This window comes from Festucalex cinctus, chromosome 17, assembly GCF_051991245.1.
Source record: "Festucalex cinctus isolate MCC-2025b chromosome 17, RoL_Fcin_1.0, whole genome shotgun sequence".
Taxonomy (NCBI): domain Eukaryota; kingdom Metazoa; phylum Chordata; class Actinopteri; order Syngnathiformes; family Syngnathidae; genus Festucalex; species Festucalex cinctus.
This window is the reverse complement of record NC_135427.1, coordinates 13,574,290-13,588,532: the sequence shown is the minus strand read 5'-3', so window position 1 is coordinate 13,588,532 and position 14,243 is coordinate 13,574,290. Positions and strand designations below refer to the sequence as shown.

The 14,243-nt window shown below is 39.8% G+C and overlaps 2 protein-coding genes across 5 annotated transcripts in view; one reads left to right on the top strand and one right to left on the bottom strand.

Moving 5' to 3' along the window:
* Nucleotides 1-1,656: 1,656 nt before the first annotated feature.
* fam234a (family with sequence similarity 234 member A) lies at nt 1,657-7,918 on the bottom strand. 2 transcript variants are annotated; one of them, XM_077502639.1, is made up of 13 exons: nt 7,153-7,918; nt 6,776-6,856; nt 6,350-6,663; nt 6,161-6,271; nt 5,921-6,103; nt 5,723-5,847; nt 5,490-5,622; nt 4,384-4,516; nt 4,166-4,306; nt 3,969-4,077; nt 3,608-3,760; nt 2,738-2,834; nt 1,657-2,579 (listed from the first exon to the last, which is right to left on the bottom strand). In XM_077502639.1, the coding sequence occupies exons 3-13, from the start codon at nt 6,627-6,629 to the stop codon at nt 2,368-2,370; spliced, it is 1,677 nt and encodes a 558-aa protein (XP_077358765.1). In that variant the 5' UTR covers nt 6,630-6,663; nt 6,776-6,856; nt 7,153-7,918; the 3' UTR covers nt 1,657-2,367. The 2 variants fall into 2 exon arrangements, with proteins under 2 accessions (XP_077358765.1, XP_077358767.1); XM_077502641.1 differs by having other exon boundaries at nt 3,996-4,077; nt 7,153-7,914.
* Nucleotides 7,618-14,243, top strand: part of luc7l (LUC7-like (S. cerevisiae)) — an 8,064-nt gene continuing 1,438 nt past the window's right edge. The window contains exons 1-10 of one of the 3 annotated variants that reach the window (XM_077502644.1): nt 7,668-7,846; nt 9,117-9,187; nt 10,101-10,195; nt 11,649-11,747; nt 11,850-11,960; nt 12,069-12,212; nt 13,391-13,567; nt 13,658-13,746; nt 13,831-13,860; nt 13,918-14,073. In XM_077502644.1, the coding sequence (XP_077358770.1) occupies nt 11,652-11,747; nt 11,850-11,960; nt 12,069-12,212; nt 13,391-13,567; nt 13,658-13,746; nt 13,831-13,860; nt 13,918-14,073 (803 nt within the window). In that variant the 5' untranslated portion in view covers nt 7,668-7,846; nt 9,117-9,187; nt 10,101-10,195; nt 11,649-11,651. Of the gene's footprint in view, nt 7,847-9,116; nt 10,196-11,648; nt 11,748-11,849; nt 11,961-12,068; nt 12,213-13,390; nt 13,568-13,657; nt 13,747-13,830; nt 13,861-13,917; nt 14,074-14,243 lie in introns of all 3 variants that reach the window. The other 2 variants (XM_077502642.1, XM_077502643.1) reach the window with 2 other exon arrangements.

The following is a 14,243-nucleotide window of genomic DNA, read 5'->3' as shown; positions in this document are numbered from 1 at the left end:
TATTGGTATCGGTGAGTACTGAGGGTCTGAGTATCGGTATCAGTCTGAAAAAAAGTGGTATGAGACATCCCTGATAATAATAATAATATAAAATTAATAAATTAACAAATTAGCATCTTTTTGTGGCATTACAGACACTTTTACTTTTGGAGATGTTTACGCTCTCCCGCTAATTAAATTTAATTTAATTGACAAAAGTCAATTAGAGATAGACCGATATGTTTTTTTTTTCAGGGCCGATACCGATGCCAATTATTAGTAGCCAATAACCGATATTTGGAGCTGATAATTATTTTCACTAAAAAGGGAAACTATTGGCATCAAAATTGGTCAAAAATACAAACTCCAGCTCTTATTATTATTATTTAATATTAAAGCATATGCTTATTGAGCAACTTTTAGGGTTTGTAAACTTTTTTTTTTTTTTTTTTTTTTTTAAATCTTAGCCAATAAGACGTCTTTGTTTTTAAAATATAACAAGTCCCAAGATCTCCCAGGGGCAGAAGCATGTTTTCAAAAGTTAAATAAAAACAAACATGATTTTTTTTATACTAAATAAAGTATTTCAAAATATCTGAAGAATTTTTTTTTATCTTAGTTATAATTTCAAACAAGAACAGAAGGTGCAGAGTTTCCAGGGTCAGCAGCATCTCTGAAATTTTAATTAGAAAAAAAATCTATATATATTTAAATTAGTTCCCTGAAATTAAGACTTCTTTTTTAAATTGATCTATTATTGGCCACATGATTCTTCAAAATGGCCGATGCCGATATTCGTCAAAATGCTTAATATCGGCCCATGGTAATGTAGTTGAGAAATGAAATGGGGCGAACTAGTCAAAGTTTACGTGCCTGGTTAGATGCTGCAGTTTTGGTTAGCAAACAATGATCTCCTCATTTAATTGCTAATGTCCATGTGTGAACAGCAAAACTAAGGCAATTAGCAATTTTTTTTTTAAATCTCATTAAAAAAAAATAAAACAAAACTGAATAGGGGCCACTATTTGAGGAAATACAGTCAAAGTTAGCTTTGTAGTGTATTATGCCAAACGCTAGCTTGTTGAGTTTAACGTCATGTAGAAAAGTAGTCGAAATACAAGTGACCTTTACTCAAGTCGCGATCCAACTTGTACCACTTCAACCGACTTAAGTCATTTGGTCGGCTCCATTCATATTTGTAAGCTTGGATTTTAAATCAAGGCCATGACGGGCGATTTTCTAATATGCAGAAACTACTGACTTTTACCTCAAATTCCGAGATCAACGATCTCACAGCGGGGACACGTTTCGATTCATAGCGACTCTGCAGCGGTCACATGGGGACGTCTCACTCGCCGCACTGGAGTAATGAAGCCACAAGTCGAATGACTCCTTGTATATAAAACGCAAAGTCGTATGCATTTCATTTGAGTATGTGTGACGTTAGTCCTAACTCGGCATGGGGTGATGATTGTTGTGTGAGTGGAATTTAGTGTTTTGGGGCGGGGCTATTTTTCTAATCTTGATGCTGTATCTTAAATGTAGTCTTATTTCAAAGGCAAATAAAATGTATATATGTGTGCTGTATGTCGTTTTGTTTCTTTCAGATCTTAGATCAGTCATACATTATATATGGTAGGATGTTCGCAGCATTTTACAGTAGAATACAGTTCCAGATGTTTAAAAATCAGTTTAATATTGAACAAATGGAAACTACCCAGCTTACCTTAAAAATCAACATTTTCGTTATATTAATATACAGCAAAAAAAAAAAAAAATCCCTATGAATATAAATCACAAATATATGTAAATCTGATAAGGCGCTAGTCGCGCTAAAACCACACTTGCAAGAACTCACTTGCCTGAAACTTGAAAAATAAAACCACAGTGCATACTTGTAACAATCGGCGGGGTAGTTCAAGTTGAAATGTACACGTTTAAGGCCGTTCTAGTATTAAATATACAGCAATTACCCCCACTCACCTTTAAAGCACAAGTGTGAAACAATTGCATAGGCTGCAAAATAATCATGTTTTTTTTTTTTTTTTTTTTGTAAAGGGAAAAGAAATAATTGCATTGCTGGGACAAAGTGCAAGAAGTTAAAATACAGCAAAAAAAGTTGTGGTGGATTTCTCAGCAGGCGACGTGATTGTCGGGGAAAACAGCAGCTCTTTGGACTAACATCATCTACAATCGGTAGCATCATTGCCTGAGTCATTTTTAACTTGCTGTCACAAAAAAATAACATGATGTACTTGTTTTTTTTTTGTTTTCCAAAAATTAGAACATGTCAGGCAATTACGCTATCAGGCAAATGCACGGCCTTGAAAACAAAACACGCGACACAGCAGGAATGAACAGAAAACCGCCCCCGGTCGAAGGTTCGTTTCAATTATCGCTGAAGCGCAGCCGGTTAAACGCCTGCTTGATGTCGTCGTCATTTCCGGGGGCCTCGCCGTCGCCGATCGGGAGCACCCTGCTCTGAGGCACGTCGTGCTTCAGCTTCCACTTATTGAGGACGACCGTGCCCTCCGCGTCGTCGGCGTCGGGGCCTGTCAGCAGGATGAAGGCGGCGTGGCGTCCGCGCTCCATCAAAGTTGCTAACATTTAAAAAAAAACAAAAAAAACCGACAGACAACTTTACTTCTTCGTTTGCTGACACCCACGTCACCCACCAGGCCAAGCCCCGCCTTTTAAAGCCGCACACCATCCATTTTCTTAGGCCATAACTTTATCTAACCAGGAAAAATGAAATTACCTTTAAATGTAACAATGTGGTCCGCGACATTTTCAGACTCGAGGAGCACGTTGGAGTAGAGTGGATGCAGCATGTAAGAGCGACGTTCGCCGGGTGCCTGAAGAAGACGACATTCCGTTTACATCTCAACAGCGAGCAGTATCAAGTAGCGCCCGACTGATATGCATTTTTTTTTAGGCCGATGCTGATAGATTTTTGGCAGAAAAAAATACAGATTAATCTGCCGATTATTTATTAAAAATATATATAATACAAATACTGACAGGTAAGGCTGTTTGAAAGTACTATATAAATTAATATGACTTGACTGTTCCTGTGCATTTTGGCCTCTTGGGGCAGTGTGGTGACATGCATCCATTGGGCTACACACTTAACATGAGTACAGAAGTTGCGATTGAATTCTATTAAAATAACTCGTTTTTCACACGTTGCGAAGAATTTCTACCTTTGCGTAGTGTTATCTTATCTGTGGGTATGTGTTCACACAAGATTTGTGTGTGGATATTCGTTATTTGAAGGAAAAACACTCCCCAAGTTGACGCTAACTTCCTGTCTTCCTGTTAGCATTTGCTAACTTCCTGCTAGGCTAGCGGTATTTTCGAAACGAAGCATATTTTATATTTAAATAAACTGTGGATGTAATTCTTAACGTTGTGTGTTTACTTTTACAGTTAACACCAACTGTGGTGTCATTAAAAAACTTAAAGGCCACTTTGGGACAACAGAAATAACATACGATCATACTTGCTAGTTGCTAATGCTACGAAAGTAAAATGGTGCATTCAGGGCACTTTCACAGCTGATTAATCACGGCTGATTAATCGGCCGGGCCCTAGTATCAAGCGAACATTTTTATCACCGAAAACTTACGGAGGAGTTGGACTGCGACGGCAGCAGCCCCCAGAACACGAAGATGGAAATGGAGTTGGTGGTGTGTACACAGGTGGGTCGGGGCGAGTTGGCGCTGGAGAGAAGCTCCACTTTCCACAGCACGTCACCGGATTTCCCGTCCAGGATCACCACCTGCGGGCAAAAGGTAAGCACAACCTGCAACGGCTGATCTTACAAAGCTCAGTTAGCTTAGTGCTAACATATGCTGCAAAATACCATTGACGGGCTAATGGAAATTAGCATTTTTTTTTTTTCGAGTTTACGGTTGCCCAGACTGAAGGTGCAACTCGAAATTTGAACTTGCCTGTAAATCCTCCAAATAGTCGAGAATGGTGCTTACTTTTTTTGTACCGACATTCCAACTAACCATCTTGGTAGAATTGTTCATTTCCTCCTCAAGCACAACATCAAGTACGCCATCTTTGTTGAAGTGACCAAATCCAGGCTCTCTAAATGAATGACATCACAGACAGAATTTTATTTTTATTTTATTTTTTAAATCTTCGACCAGATGATCAATCCATTCAAAATAGTTACCTGAAAACTTTAGTGGTATTGAACGTCCACAGGGGCTGCAACGTCTTTCCATCTATCAAAACCGCCTCGCCGCCCGTAACCAGCATCAAATCGGACGACTCTTCCTGGTCGGTTCTCACCACACGCCTCAATGAGTCAGACCTACGCGCGTCCGCAGAAAACATCAACTTCAAGTTAGAACGCAGACGCGCCGTGCCGGCGAAGTGGCGGCGCCTTACTCGTAAACCGGTACCAATCCGGACGCGGCCGCCGCTTTTTTCTCCGTTTGTTTTGCCTTCTTCAAGCCCGCCTCCAGCCCTTGTTTGGCTTTGGCTGCAATCCTCCGCAGGGCCAGTCCGTACAAGCCGGTGTCTGGAAAATATGCAACCGGGTCACGGAAATATGAACAGCACAAAACTATTAGAGAAAAAAATTGAGTTGTATAAATGTATTCATTTGCACCTTTTTTTTTTTTTTTAAATAATTTAACTAGACTAAGTGCAATTTCTGGAGAAATTGTGTGGGAATGCTGAAAGCACATTGAGAGATAAATTATGAAATTAGTATCAGACACCTGGTAATGATGATAAGTGTGTATATATATATATATATATATATATATATATATATATATGTGTGGAAGTGGGCGTGCAAAGTGATACTTATGACTGTCCCATTGAAAATGAATGGGGAAAAGTTGACATTAAAGGGATAATTTACATATTTAGCCATTTTTGGCAGTCAAACATGAATATTTTGCCTATAATAAATGTGATATTTTCATTATTTTTCATGTATAATTAGTACCTTTAAAAACACATGTTGCAACTTTGACATCACAAGGGCTCAGGTAACCCATCACAGCTCAGCTTGTGAATGTCACATGACCAAACCTAGAAAACAGCTGAGCCGTGATTGGTCGTTAGTTTCCGAGATATGGCCATTTAGAATGGGGTCAACCATTTTGGAACACCCTGTATTATGTGGGAGTTGTTAGGCGGCAAAAAAGTGTGGAGAATAAAAATCACGATAACACAAGTGCTTCAGCGTTCCCACAATAAAATTACTTCATCCAAAAGGAACTTGGATAATTAGTGTTTCAAAGATTTTTATTTGTCTTAATCATTTTTACGTTTAAATATTTTCTTGTTTTGTACAAAAAATAATAATTGTCCTAACCGTGATTTCAATTATTTAAAAAATAATCATGATGAACATTTTCTTCATCATCAAACAGCCCGAACAAAAAGTGACTTTTTCACCTATTAGCTACAGATATATTCCACATGAAAAAAATGAGAATTAAAAAAACGCAACTAGGCAAATGTTGTCGGTATTCCCGAACCTTTTTGCAGCAGCAAATACAGCGCACCCTCCCCAGTCTTCTGGAAAAGATGGCCGGATGTTTGTGTGGTATTCAGGGCCACCGCGGATCCAATCTGGACGCCTGTCTTCCCCGAGAGGAACACCAGCTGAGTCTACAAGTGGAAGCACATTTCATAACTAACTCCATTTTTTTTTTTTTTCCCCAATGTTTTATATATTTTTGGTTACGTCGGTGAGTATAAAATAATTTACCTGCATGTTATCAGATGCCACCAAGGCTACATCGCTGACCTTGTCCTCATCCAGATCCGGGACGCTGAGCACGGGCACGCTGCTGTGCAGACCGGGAGGCTGAGGCTGCTGCCACCTCACCTCACCTAATGACACATCAATGGACTATTATTCCTCTTTTTTTGTTTTATTACTTTCACATCGGATAACCTTGATCACCGTTGGATTTATCCAGAGCCGACAGTCGGTCGGAATGGAACAGCAGACAGTCCCATTGCCCTCCCGTGTTGGTGTCCAGGCCACATTGGGCCCAGTGGAAGTCAGGATCCAGCGGACGCTCCCACAGGGTTTCTCCGTACGTGCCATCCACTGCCAGCATGAACACACACGGGGACGGCAGACCTGGGGGGAGAATCTCATTTAGGCTTTTGTGTGGCCAGCATGAGGACTTGATCGTACCTGCATTTCCACATGTATTGTTCAAACTGGCCTCTGTGGTCTTCACCACAAGCAGGACATCCTTCACCTTGTCTTTGCTCGCATCTTCAAGCGCTAAAAAGTCGTACGTTTCTGTGGCAAAGGAAGAGCCACATTAAATCTCAAATGTATCAAGAATTGGAGGAAAAAAAAAAAAAAAAAAGTGCACACCTGCGTCAGAGAACGTCCTGTTCCAAGACGCGAGATACTGCGGTCTGACGGGACACGGGATAATGAAGGAGAAGGCGAAGACCACGGTGAGGCACAGGAACAAGGAGAGGAAGAAGACGGCCGTTCGCCAGTGTGTCAGTTTGGAAAGGCCCAGCATTTCCTTGCAGCCTCTCTTCAGTTCCGTCGACGGCGGCGGTGGCGGCGGCGCCGTCCCGGTGTCCACTCCATCTTCTCCGCTCTTCAGGGGATCACCCTCGGTGGGACAGTCCGTGGTCTCCATCGTCCTTTTTTTAGTGCATCACTGTGCACCAAATCTGCTTGCAAAATTTCAGTCACTCAATCTGCATCAAAACGCTCATCAAAATAAAACAACCACGGCTGAGGTGTAGTCTGTGTGTGATTTCCAGCTATTTCTGCTGCATTTACCTTTGTAAATGTGGGCCTACTGATGCAAGCCAACGGTCACTCCAGATACTTCTCAGCACAACAAACTAGGACGAGCTCAACCTGTCGTTGCCACAGACGAAGAGAAGATCAATTATGTGAGATACACATTTGGAGTACCTGTGTTAGTAAGGTAAGGTCCACTGGGTGACAAATCATCGAATGCACAGTATCGGCACTCATTTTGTGGAGTTTTTAGCTTTGAAAAGTTAACGTTTCTATAGTTGGCTAACTTGTTGAACGGAAAAGGCCAAGCCCCCTCCCCCCTCCTCGCCCCACGACAGCTGCAACAAAGAGTAACAACGAAAGGTTCCGTCATGTAAACGTGAATTTACATTAAAATCGACGTTTTTACACACCTTCAAGCATCGTCTCACGAGTGTTTAGCTCAAGAGCTAAAAGACAGGTAGGCTTGTCCCCAGAAGGCAAGCAGTGGGGAAAAAAAATAAATCAAGGTGTAATACAGTATTTTAACCCTCAATTTGTCTATCAGGTAATACTTCCTGTTGCAGTTAACATTCCAAGATTTATGATTATTTATAATTCTCAACCGTAGTTATTCAAACACCCAAAGTGAAATTGTCTATGACAATGTGCTACACGATTAATCGACAGATCTGCTTTAGAGATGTTGCCTGAGAGACAACAATCAGGATATAAAATACAAGGTTTCACGAAGCTGTGTTCTGATTGGATAAAGTTACAATAATGCTCAGGAAGCCCCACTTTGATTGGATAATATTGCTGTTCTCGGAGGCTCTGATTGGGCCATCTCGGAACCTGTTTAAGTGGCTAAACGGAACTTTAACACGGGGTTCGACGCAATTTCCCCTTGGAAAAAAAGAAAAAGAAAAAAAGCCTAGAGAACGTCTGAAATCGGCTATGCTCGGCCGAACCAATAATTTTCACCCCTACGAGTAATCAGAAACTACCATTTTTTTCCCCCCTGCCGCTTCCTTTTGTAACAGCATCGTCGACGAAAGTCAGCAACAATGTCCGCCCAAGCTCAAATGAGAGCTTTGCTCGACCAGCTGATGGGAACGGCGAGGGATGGTGAGTCGCTGATTGCATGCTAGCTCCGCTAGCTTTAGCGCGCTAGCCAAGATGGAGCCAGTGTTGAGGCAGGCTTGTGTTGGCGTGTGATGGGCGGGCCTGCGTGAATGCAAACGAGGGCTCACTTCATCTATTAGCCGCGTACATGACACGGTTTTATGTTTGTATCCATTGGTCATTTAAAAAAAATACAAAAACCAACCGTATTCTGTTTTACGTAATTTTTAGCTATGGTTAGTTCCATTGGCTAACGGAATGTTCGCGCGAACACTTGGAAAGCTGCCAAAACTATAAATTTAAAGATAAAAATATGAAAATGAAACGATTTTCTCTTAAAACTATTTAGTAATATACCATTGACAATTTTATAACAATATATAGTAATTTAAATGCAGATAACAATTATATCGATTTTCCTGGACCTTTTTACCATTTATTTTTAGAATACATATTTTATATAGACAGCACAGGTACTCGAAAGATAATTGTAATGGAAACATAAACATCCAGTGGCCAAATAAAAGTGCAAAGAATTCTGAAGTTAACTTTACTTAAAACAATGATTACTGAATACATAGTGCTGTAAATGAAGTAAAAAAAAAAAAAAAAAATAGACTCACAATATATATTTTATGGCACAGCTCTAGAAAGCACTAAAATTAGCATGAAATAACCACATTCATAAACAAGCTGGTAACAGAGTTAATAACCAGCTAACTCTACACTAATTCGCCGACACCCATGTCACTCACCGTACCTGGCCTCGCCGTTTAAAGCCATTTACACATAATAGTCGTGGATACTACAGTAGAATGTGATGATGCTAATTTCAACTGGTTGAGAATAGTACTTGCACCTCATTTGGACATTTTTTTTTGTTTTGTTAAAAAAAATGTCATTGATAGGATAAACCGGTAATATGCTCGATTAAAAAAAAATATTCGATAAATGCAGTCTAACTGATGCTACTTTTTTTCCAGACTGAGTACTGACTCTTGACTCTGACACTGACTTTTCCGCCATTTGGATACAAACATTTACCACAGAAATTATTTGCCGAGTCTTATAGTAGGCCGAATGCATATTGCTGGCCTGCCCTATCAAAAACAAGGTTCATCCTAAAAGTAACATTTGTGGCCCTGTGGATCATCCTTATAAGCGTGTGAATGGGTGCGTGGGTGTGTGTGTGATGAAATTATCAGTAAATTCTTCCCATGCATATGTTGCATACAAACTGAACAATTGTGGCCCCTTTATTTTATTCATTAAGGTTCAGTGTATCTTTGCCAGCCTACATCAATCTGCAAAGGAGTTGCAGAAAAGCCTCATGTTCATCGAGCCGTGAGTCACACATAATTTTTATAGCTGTTATGATCAATATCCAAACAGTATATGTTTGCCTTTCGGAAGTTATTGTAGCTTGTTTTTTCCTTTTTTATTTATTTTTTTAAGATATGCAATTTGGAGTAGTGCTTAGCTGCTAAAGACGTCTGGTCGAGCTGAATGAACACAAAAAAACTTCTCAGCAAACCAGTTGACGTCTTATTTTTTCCTTTTTCCAGACGAGACATAAACACTTAACACACATCATTTTCGCTCTGACTTTTGTATGACTCCCAACTTCTTACCGCAGGTTTGGCAAGAAAACTGTTCCCATTTTTACTTTCCCCACAGCCGGTTTAAAATTCTGCAGCTGAGGGCTTGAAGATGCAGATGGGTACAGTATGTGGTGCAGATCGCAGTGTGTATAAACCTACTTTCTGTCAATGTTTCATGTCTGTGAATGGCTTGGCCCAGGAACAACATGGCCGGATTGATTTGTATTGTAACCTAAGTGTTGTCGTGCCATGTAAAATAAAAAAATAAATAAAAAAAAAAGCATACCAAATGATGCCCACGACCATTTGAGCCTTAAAATGAGCTAAACTGAGACTTGAGGCTCTGTTATTGTGATTTAAAAAAAAAATCATCTTTGAGGCCTGGGTAAGTTCACACAATGAGGCCACACAATGCCTCATGTAACTTCACACGTAGAAGCAAAGTATATGAATAGCTCATATGACGTGCTAATGACAGAGAAGATTTTGTTTTTGTTTTTGTAGTTTTTGGGCTCAGACCGATTGAATGCAGCTATTGTGACGCGTGTGCGACACATTGTAAAAGTGGCAGTCAGATAAGTCAGAATGTGAAGACTTGGCCCTCGCTGACTAGTACGTGAGGTCTTTCTCACTGGGTGCCTTCTGGACTGTTTCAGGGGATGAGACGCGGCAGAGGGTCAAGTACTCGGACGAGCGAGTCTGCAAAAGTCACCTTCTCGACTGCTGTCCGCACGACATCCTGTCTGGAACCGTAAGTCTCAATGCAGGGGAGCCAACCGTATTTTAGGGGAAACATTTTCAATAATATGTCCTTTGCCTGCACCACTCATCTAAAAACAGTGTTGTGATTAACTAATTTGCTCCCCAAAACATATAAACATGTTCTATTTTAAATGTTTTAAGTGTCCCAAAGACATATTTATATGTTTTTTGTTGTTGTTTTTTTTGTTTGTTTTTAAATGTTTTTCTATGCTTGAGCATACAGAAGGCTTTGATGCAGCCTCTCAACTGCAAGGAACGGTTGAAGAAATGGTTATTACACAACCGGCCAGCAGGTGGCAGCAGAGTATAAGAGATCAACCAGGGCCATGTTGAAAAAAAAGCTCAATTACTCACAATTCTAAATAGATATGTGAATAATGACAAAACCTAGCTATATTGTAATGCTAATTGCTGCAAAATGGAAACGGATAGTAATACTTTTTTTTTTCCTGATGAAAGAAGAGACTTTAATCTTTCTTTTGGTAGGTTCCATGTTTTATAGGGGTCTTGCAAAATCAGTCAAAATCCAGTAAAACAGCTGGGAGTGAAGGGGGTTGCTTCTGAGAAAATGGCTGGGAGTGAATGAGTTAATATTGCCAAAAATAAACAACAAAAGACAAAAAACCTTTTATCCATCTCAGAGCGGGCGGCCATTTTGCCACTTGCTGTCGACTGAAAATGACATCACAGTTCCTAAGGGCTCAGGTAACGGCCAATCACGACTCAATGTTTTCTGAAGCTGAGCTGTGATTGGTCATTACTTGAGCCCTGAGCAACTTTGATGTCATTTGAAGTCGACAGCAAGTGACAAAATGGCCGCCCCCTGAGATGGATAAAAATGGGTGCGTTTTGCGGCTTAATTCATATTCCACAACCAAAATATTCATCAGAATTCCATGTTTAGTCTACAGGGGGCACATGCAACATATTGTGAAGAAAAAAAAATTGTGTTGACGTTCCCTTTATGCTGTATCATGGAGGCTGCCAATACCAGCCACAGATACTTAAGGCTAAAAAAATTGCTGTTGAGTGAGTCCTATTTGTTGGCACTATACTTTGGCAATTTGACACATCGGCAAATTATCAACTCCATCAGAAAGATTTTGTTCAATAAAAATTGTCTATTAAAAATACGAAAGGAACTTGGTATCGGTGAGTACATAGTGAATAGTTGTACTGGTATCGATCAGCCTGAAAAAAAAGAAGTTATATTGAATGTCCCTACTCTCAGCCATATATTTATCCTCTGCGAAGAGCAACTAATATTACTGCAGCTTTTGCTTCACATATTGTAAAAGCATTCACAGATTTATAAACCATTCCAAATATTTGAAAACCAGTAACTGGGAGCCACTTAACAGAAGTAAAAATATGAGGGAAAAGTTTCATTTTTGTGTGTCAATATTGTAGCAGTAGCTTTAATGTGTGTTTTTGCTTGTCAGCGCATGGACCTGGGCGAGTGCACCAAGATCCACGACCTGGCGCTCCGAGCAGACTACGAAATCGCCTCCAAGGAGCGAGAGCTCTTTTTTGAGCTGGACGTAAGTGACGGCAGCGCGGCGAGGCAAATGTGAACGCGCCGGCACGTTTGACTGTTGGTGCGCGTTTTTGTTTTCAACGCGACTAACTCCCAACTTCCAAAGGCCGTCGACCACTTGGAGTCTTTCATCGCCGACTGCGACCGCAGGACGGAACTGGCCAAGAAACGCCTGGCCGAGACTCAGGAGGAGATCAGTGCCGAAGTGGCGGCCAAGGTTTGTTGAAGAAAAAAAAAAAAAATCAATAAATAAAAGCGGCGCCTGTCAGGTTTTTATGAGTCGTCCCGGGACGGCGAATAAGAATGTGTCAAATCCGCGTTGCAGGCGGAGAAGGTCCACGAGCTGAACGAGGAGATCGGGAAGCTCCTGGCCAAGGCTGAGCAACTTGGAGCGGAGGGAAACGTGGAAGAATCCCAGAAGGTCCTGCATGAGGTGGAGAAGGTCCGCAGTAGGAAGAAGGAGGCCGAGGTGAGAGGGAAGATCTTGACGTACGGGTTTTTTTTTCTTTTTTTTAAACATGAACAAATGAGACTTCTAAAAAAAAAAATTAAAAAAAGGGGGAAAAAAAAGAGGTCAAATTGTTTTTCGTAATACAATAATAGAACATTCTCTTTTTGTAAAGATTTATCATTAATTTGATTATAATAATATGAATTCATCCATTTTTCTGAACCTCGTGTCCTCACTATGGATACGTGAGCTATCCAGAATTGTTTAATATAATAAATAAAAACAAATACATTTACTTACACAATTTATTATTTGACTAATATTTGTATTATTGTATTATTTACAAATATATTTATGAATATATTTTATTATAATTTAAAAATACAAAAAAATTTCATGTTCATTTTATTGTTTAATTGTACAATTTTAGTTAATTTAACAGATCATTAAATTAATGAAACAATCAATTGGAGAACAAATTTTTTTTAAATTACTACATTCATATACAAAATAGCTGTCAACTATCTAAATTCTATTTGTATTTACAGTGTACTAATTAATATATTTAATGCTATAATTGAATAAAAAAATATATAAAACGATACATTTTGAACTACATTTAATTTTTCAGTTTGTTTTATCCAATTTAATTATAAATCAACTATTATGTTCTTATGTCTTATGTTCATTTTAATGGTTATTTTATTTATTATGACTCAAGTAACAAATTAAATGATACATATAAACACAATATAAGAAATCACTTTAGTTTATCAATTTTAGAAAAATTGAAATTAACACATTTATTTTTAATATACATTTATTTGTACAGTTTTTTTTTGTTTGTTTTTTCCGAGACAATAAGCCTGATAAACAATTTAACCAGCAAATGGAATATTGAACAATTTCGAATAATTCTCCTTTTTAAAAGTATAATAGAATGGTCCAATTTAAATGAATAGACTGTTTATTTTAATTTTATTAATATTTCACATTAAATCAATTGCTGAAATAGTTAGTTTTAATAAAACTATTAACCGATTTTAGAGAAGAAACTGAAAACCAAAACAGGCATTCTTGATAACAAAAATGCACAGTGGGCGGGATTAAAGAACAAAATGAACCAGTGTTAGTCTCCGTGCTCCTTTGACTTGATCGTAACGCTTCCGTCGTGTCGTCTTTGCATGTTCTTGCAGGAGGAATACAGAAACTCCATGCCGGCCTCCAGTTTCCAGCAGCAGAAACTGCGCGTCTGCGAGGTGTGCTCGGCTTACCTGGGCCTCCACGACAACGACCGCCGTTTGGCCGACCACTTCGGCGGCAAGCTCCACCTGGGCTTCATCCAGATCAGAGAGAAGCTGGACCAACTCAGGGTGGGCGTGTGTGTCAATCACATTTGTCACGTTGCCGCGCAGGCCCATACGTGCGCTTGTTTGTGACGTTGTAACTTTTATCGTCATCAGAAAACTGTTGTGGACAAGCAGGAGAAACGGAACCAGGATCGTCTCAAGAGACGGGAAGAGAGGGAGAAGGAGGAAAAGATGAAAAAACGGTGACATCCAGAACTTATTCAGAGTGCTTGACTTTTTTTTCCCATATTTGATGTTGGTCTTAAACGCATGCGTTCTCTCCACAGGACGAGATCTCGCAGCAGAGAGCATAAAAGGTAAGCGACACAATGAAGCCCCACTTGGACCGCCCTGAAACCGCGTCTCATTTCTAGGTCTCGTTCTCGCGACCGGAGGAGGCGCCGCTCGCGCTCCTCGTCACGAGACAAGCGCCGCTCGCGCTCTCGGTCCAGGGACAGGAAGAGGCGGCAGAGGTCCCGCTCCCGAAGCCGAGGCCACCGTCACAGCCACGAGCAGAGCTCCAGACACAAGTACGCGTGTTTTGATAGCAAAAATTCTTCCATAGGGATTTATTTAAAAAAAAATGTTTATTGGATTTTATTTATTTTTATTAGTTTTTTCATTTATTTTTTATTGGAGGCAGATTCAGATATTTGGCAGAAAAATATTTTCATAACCAATTAACTCATTCACTCCCAGC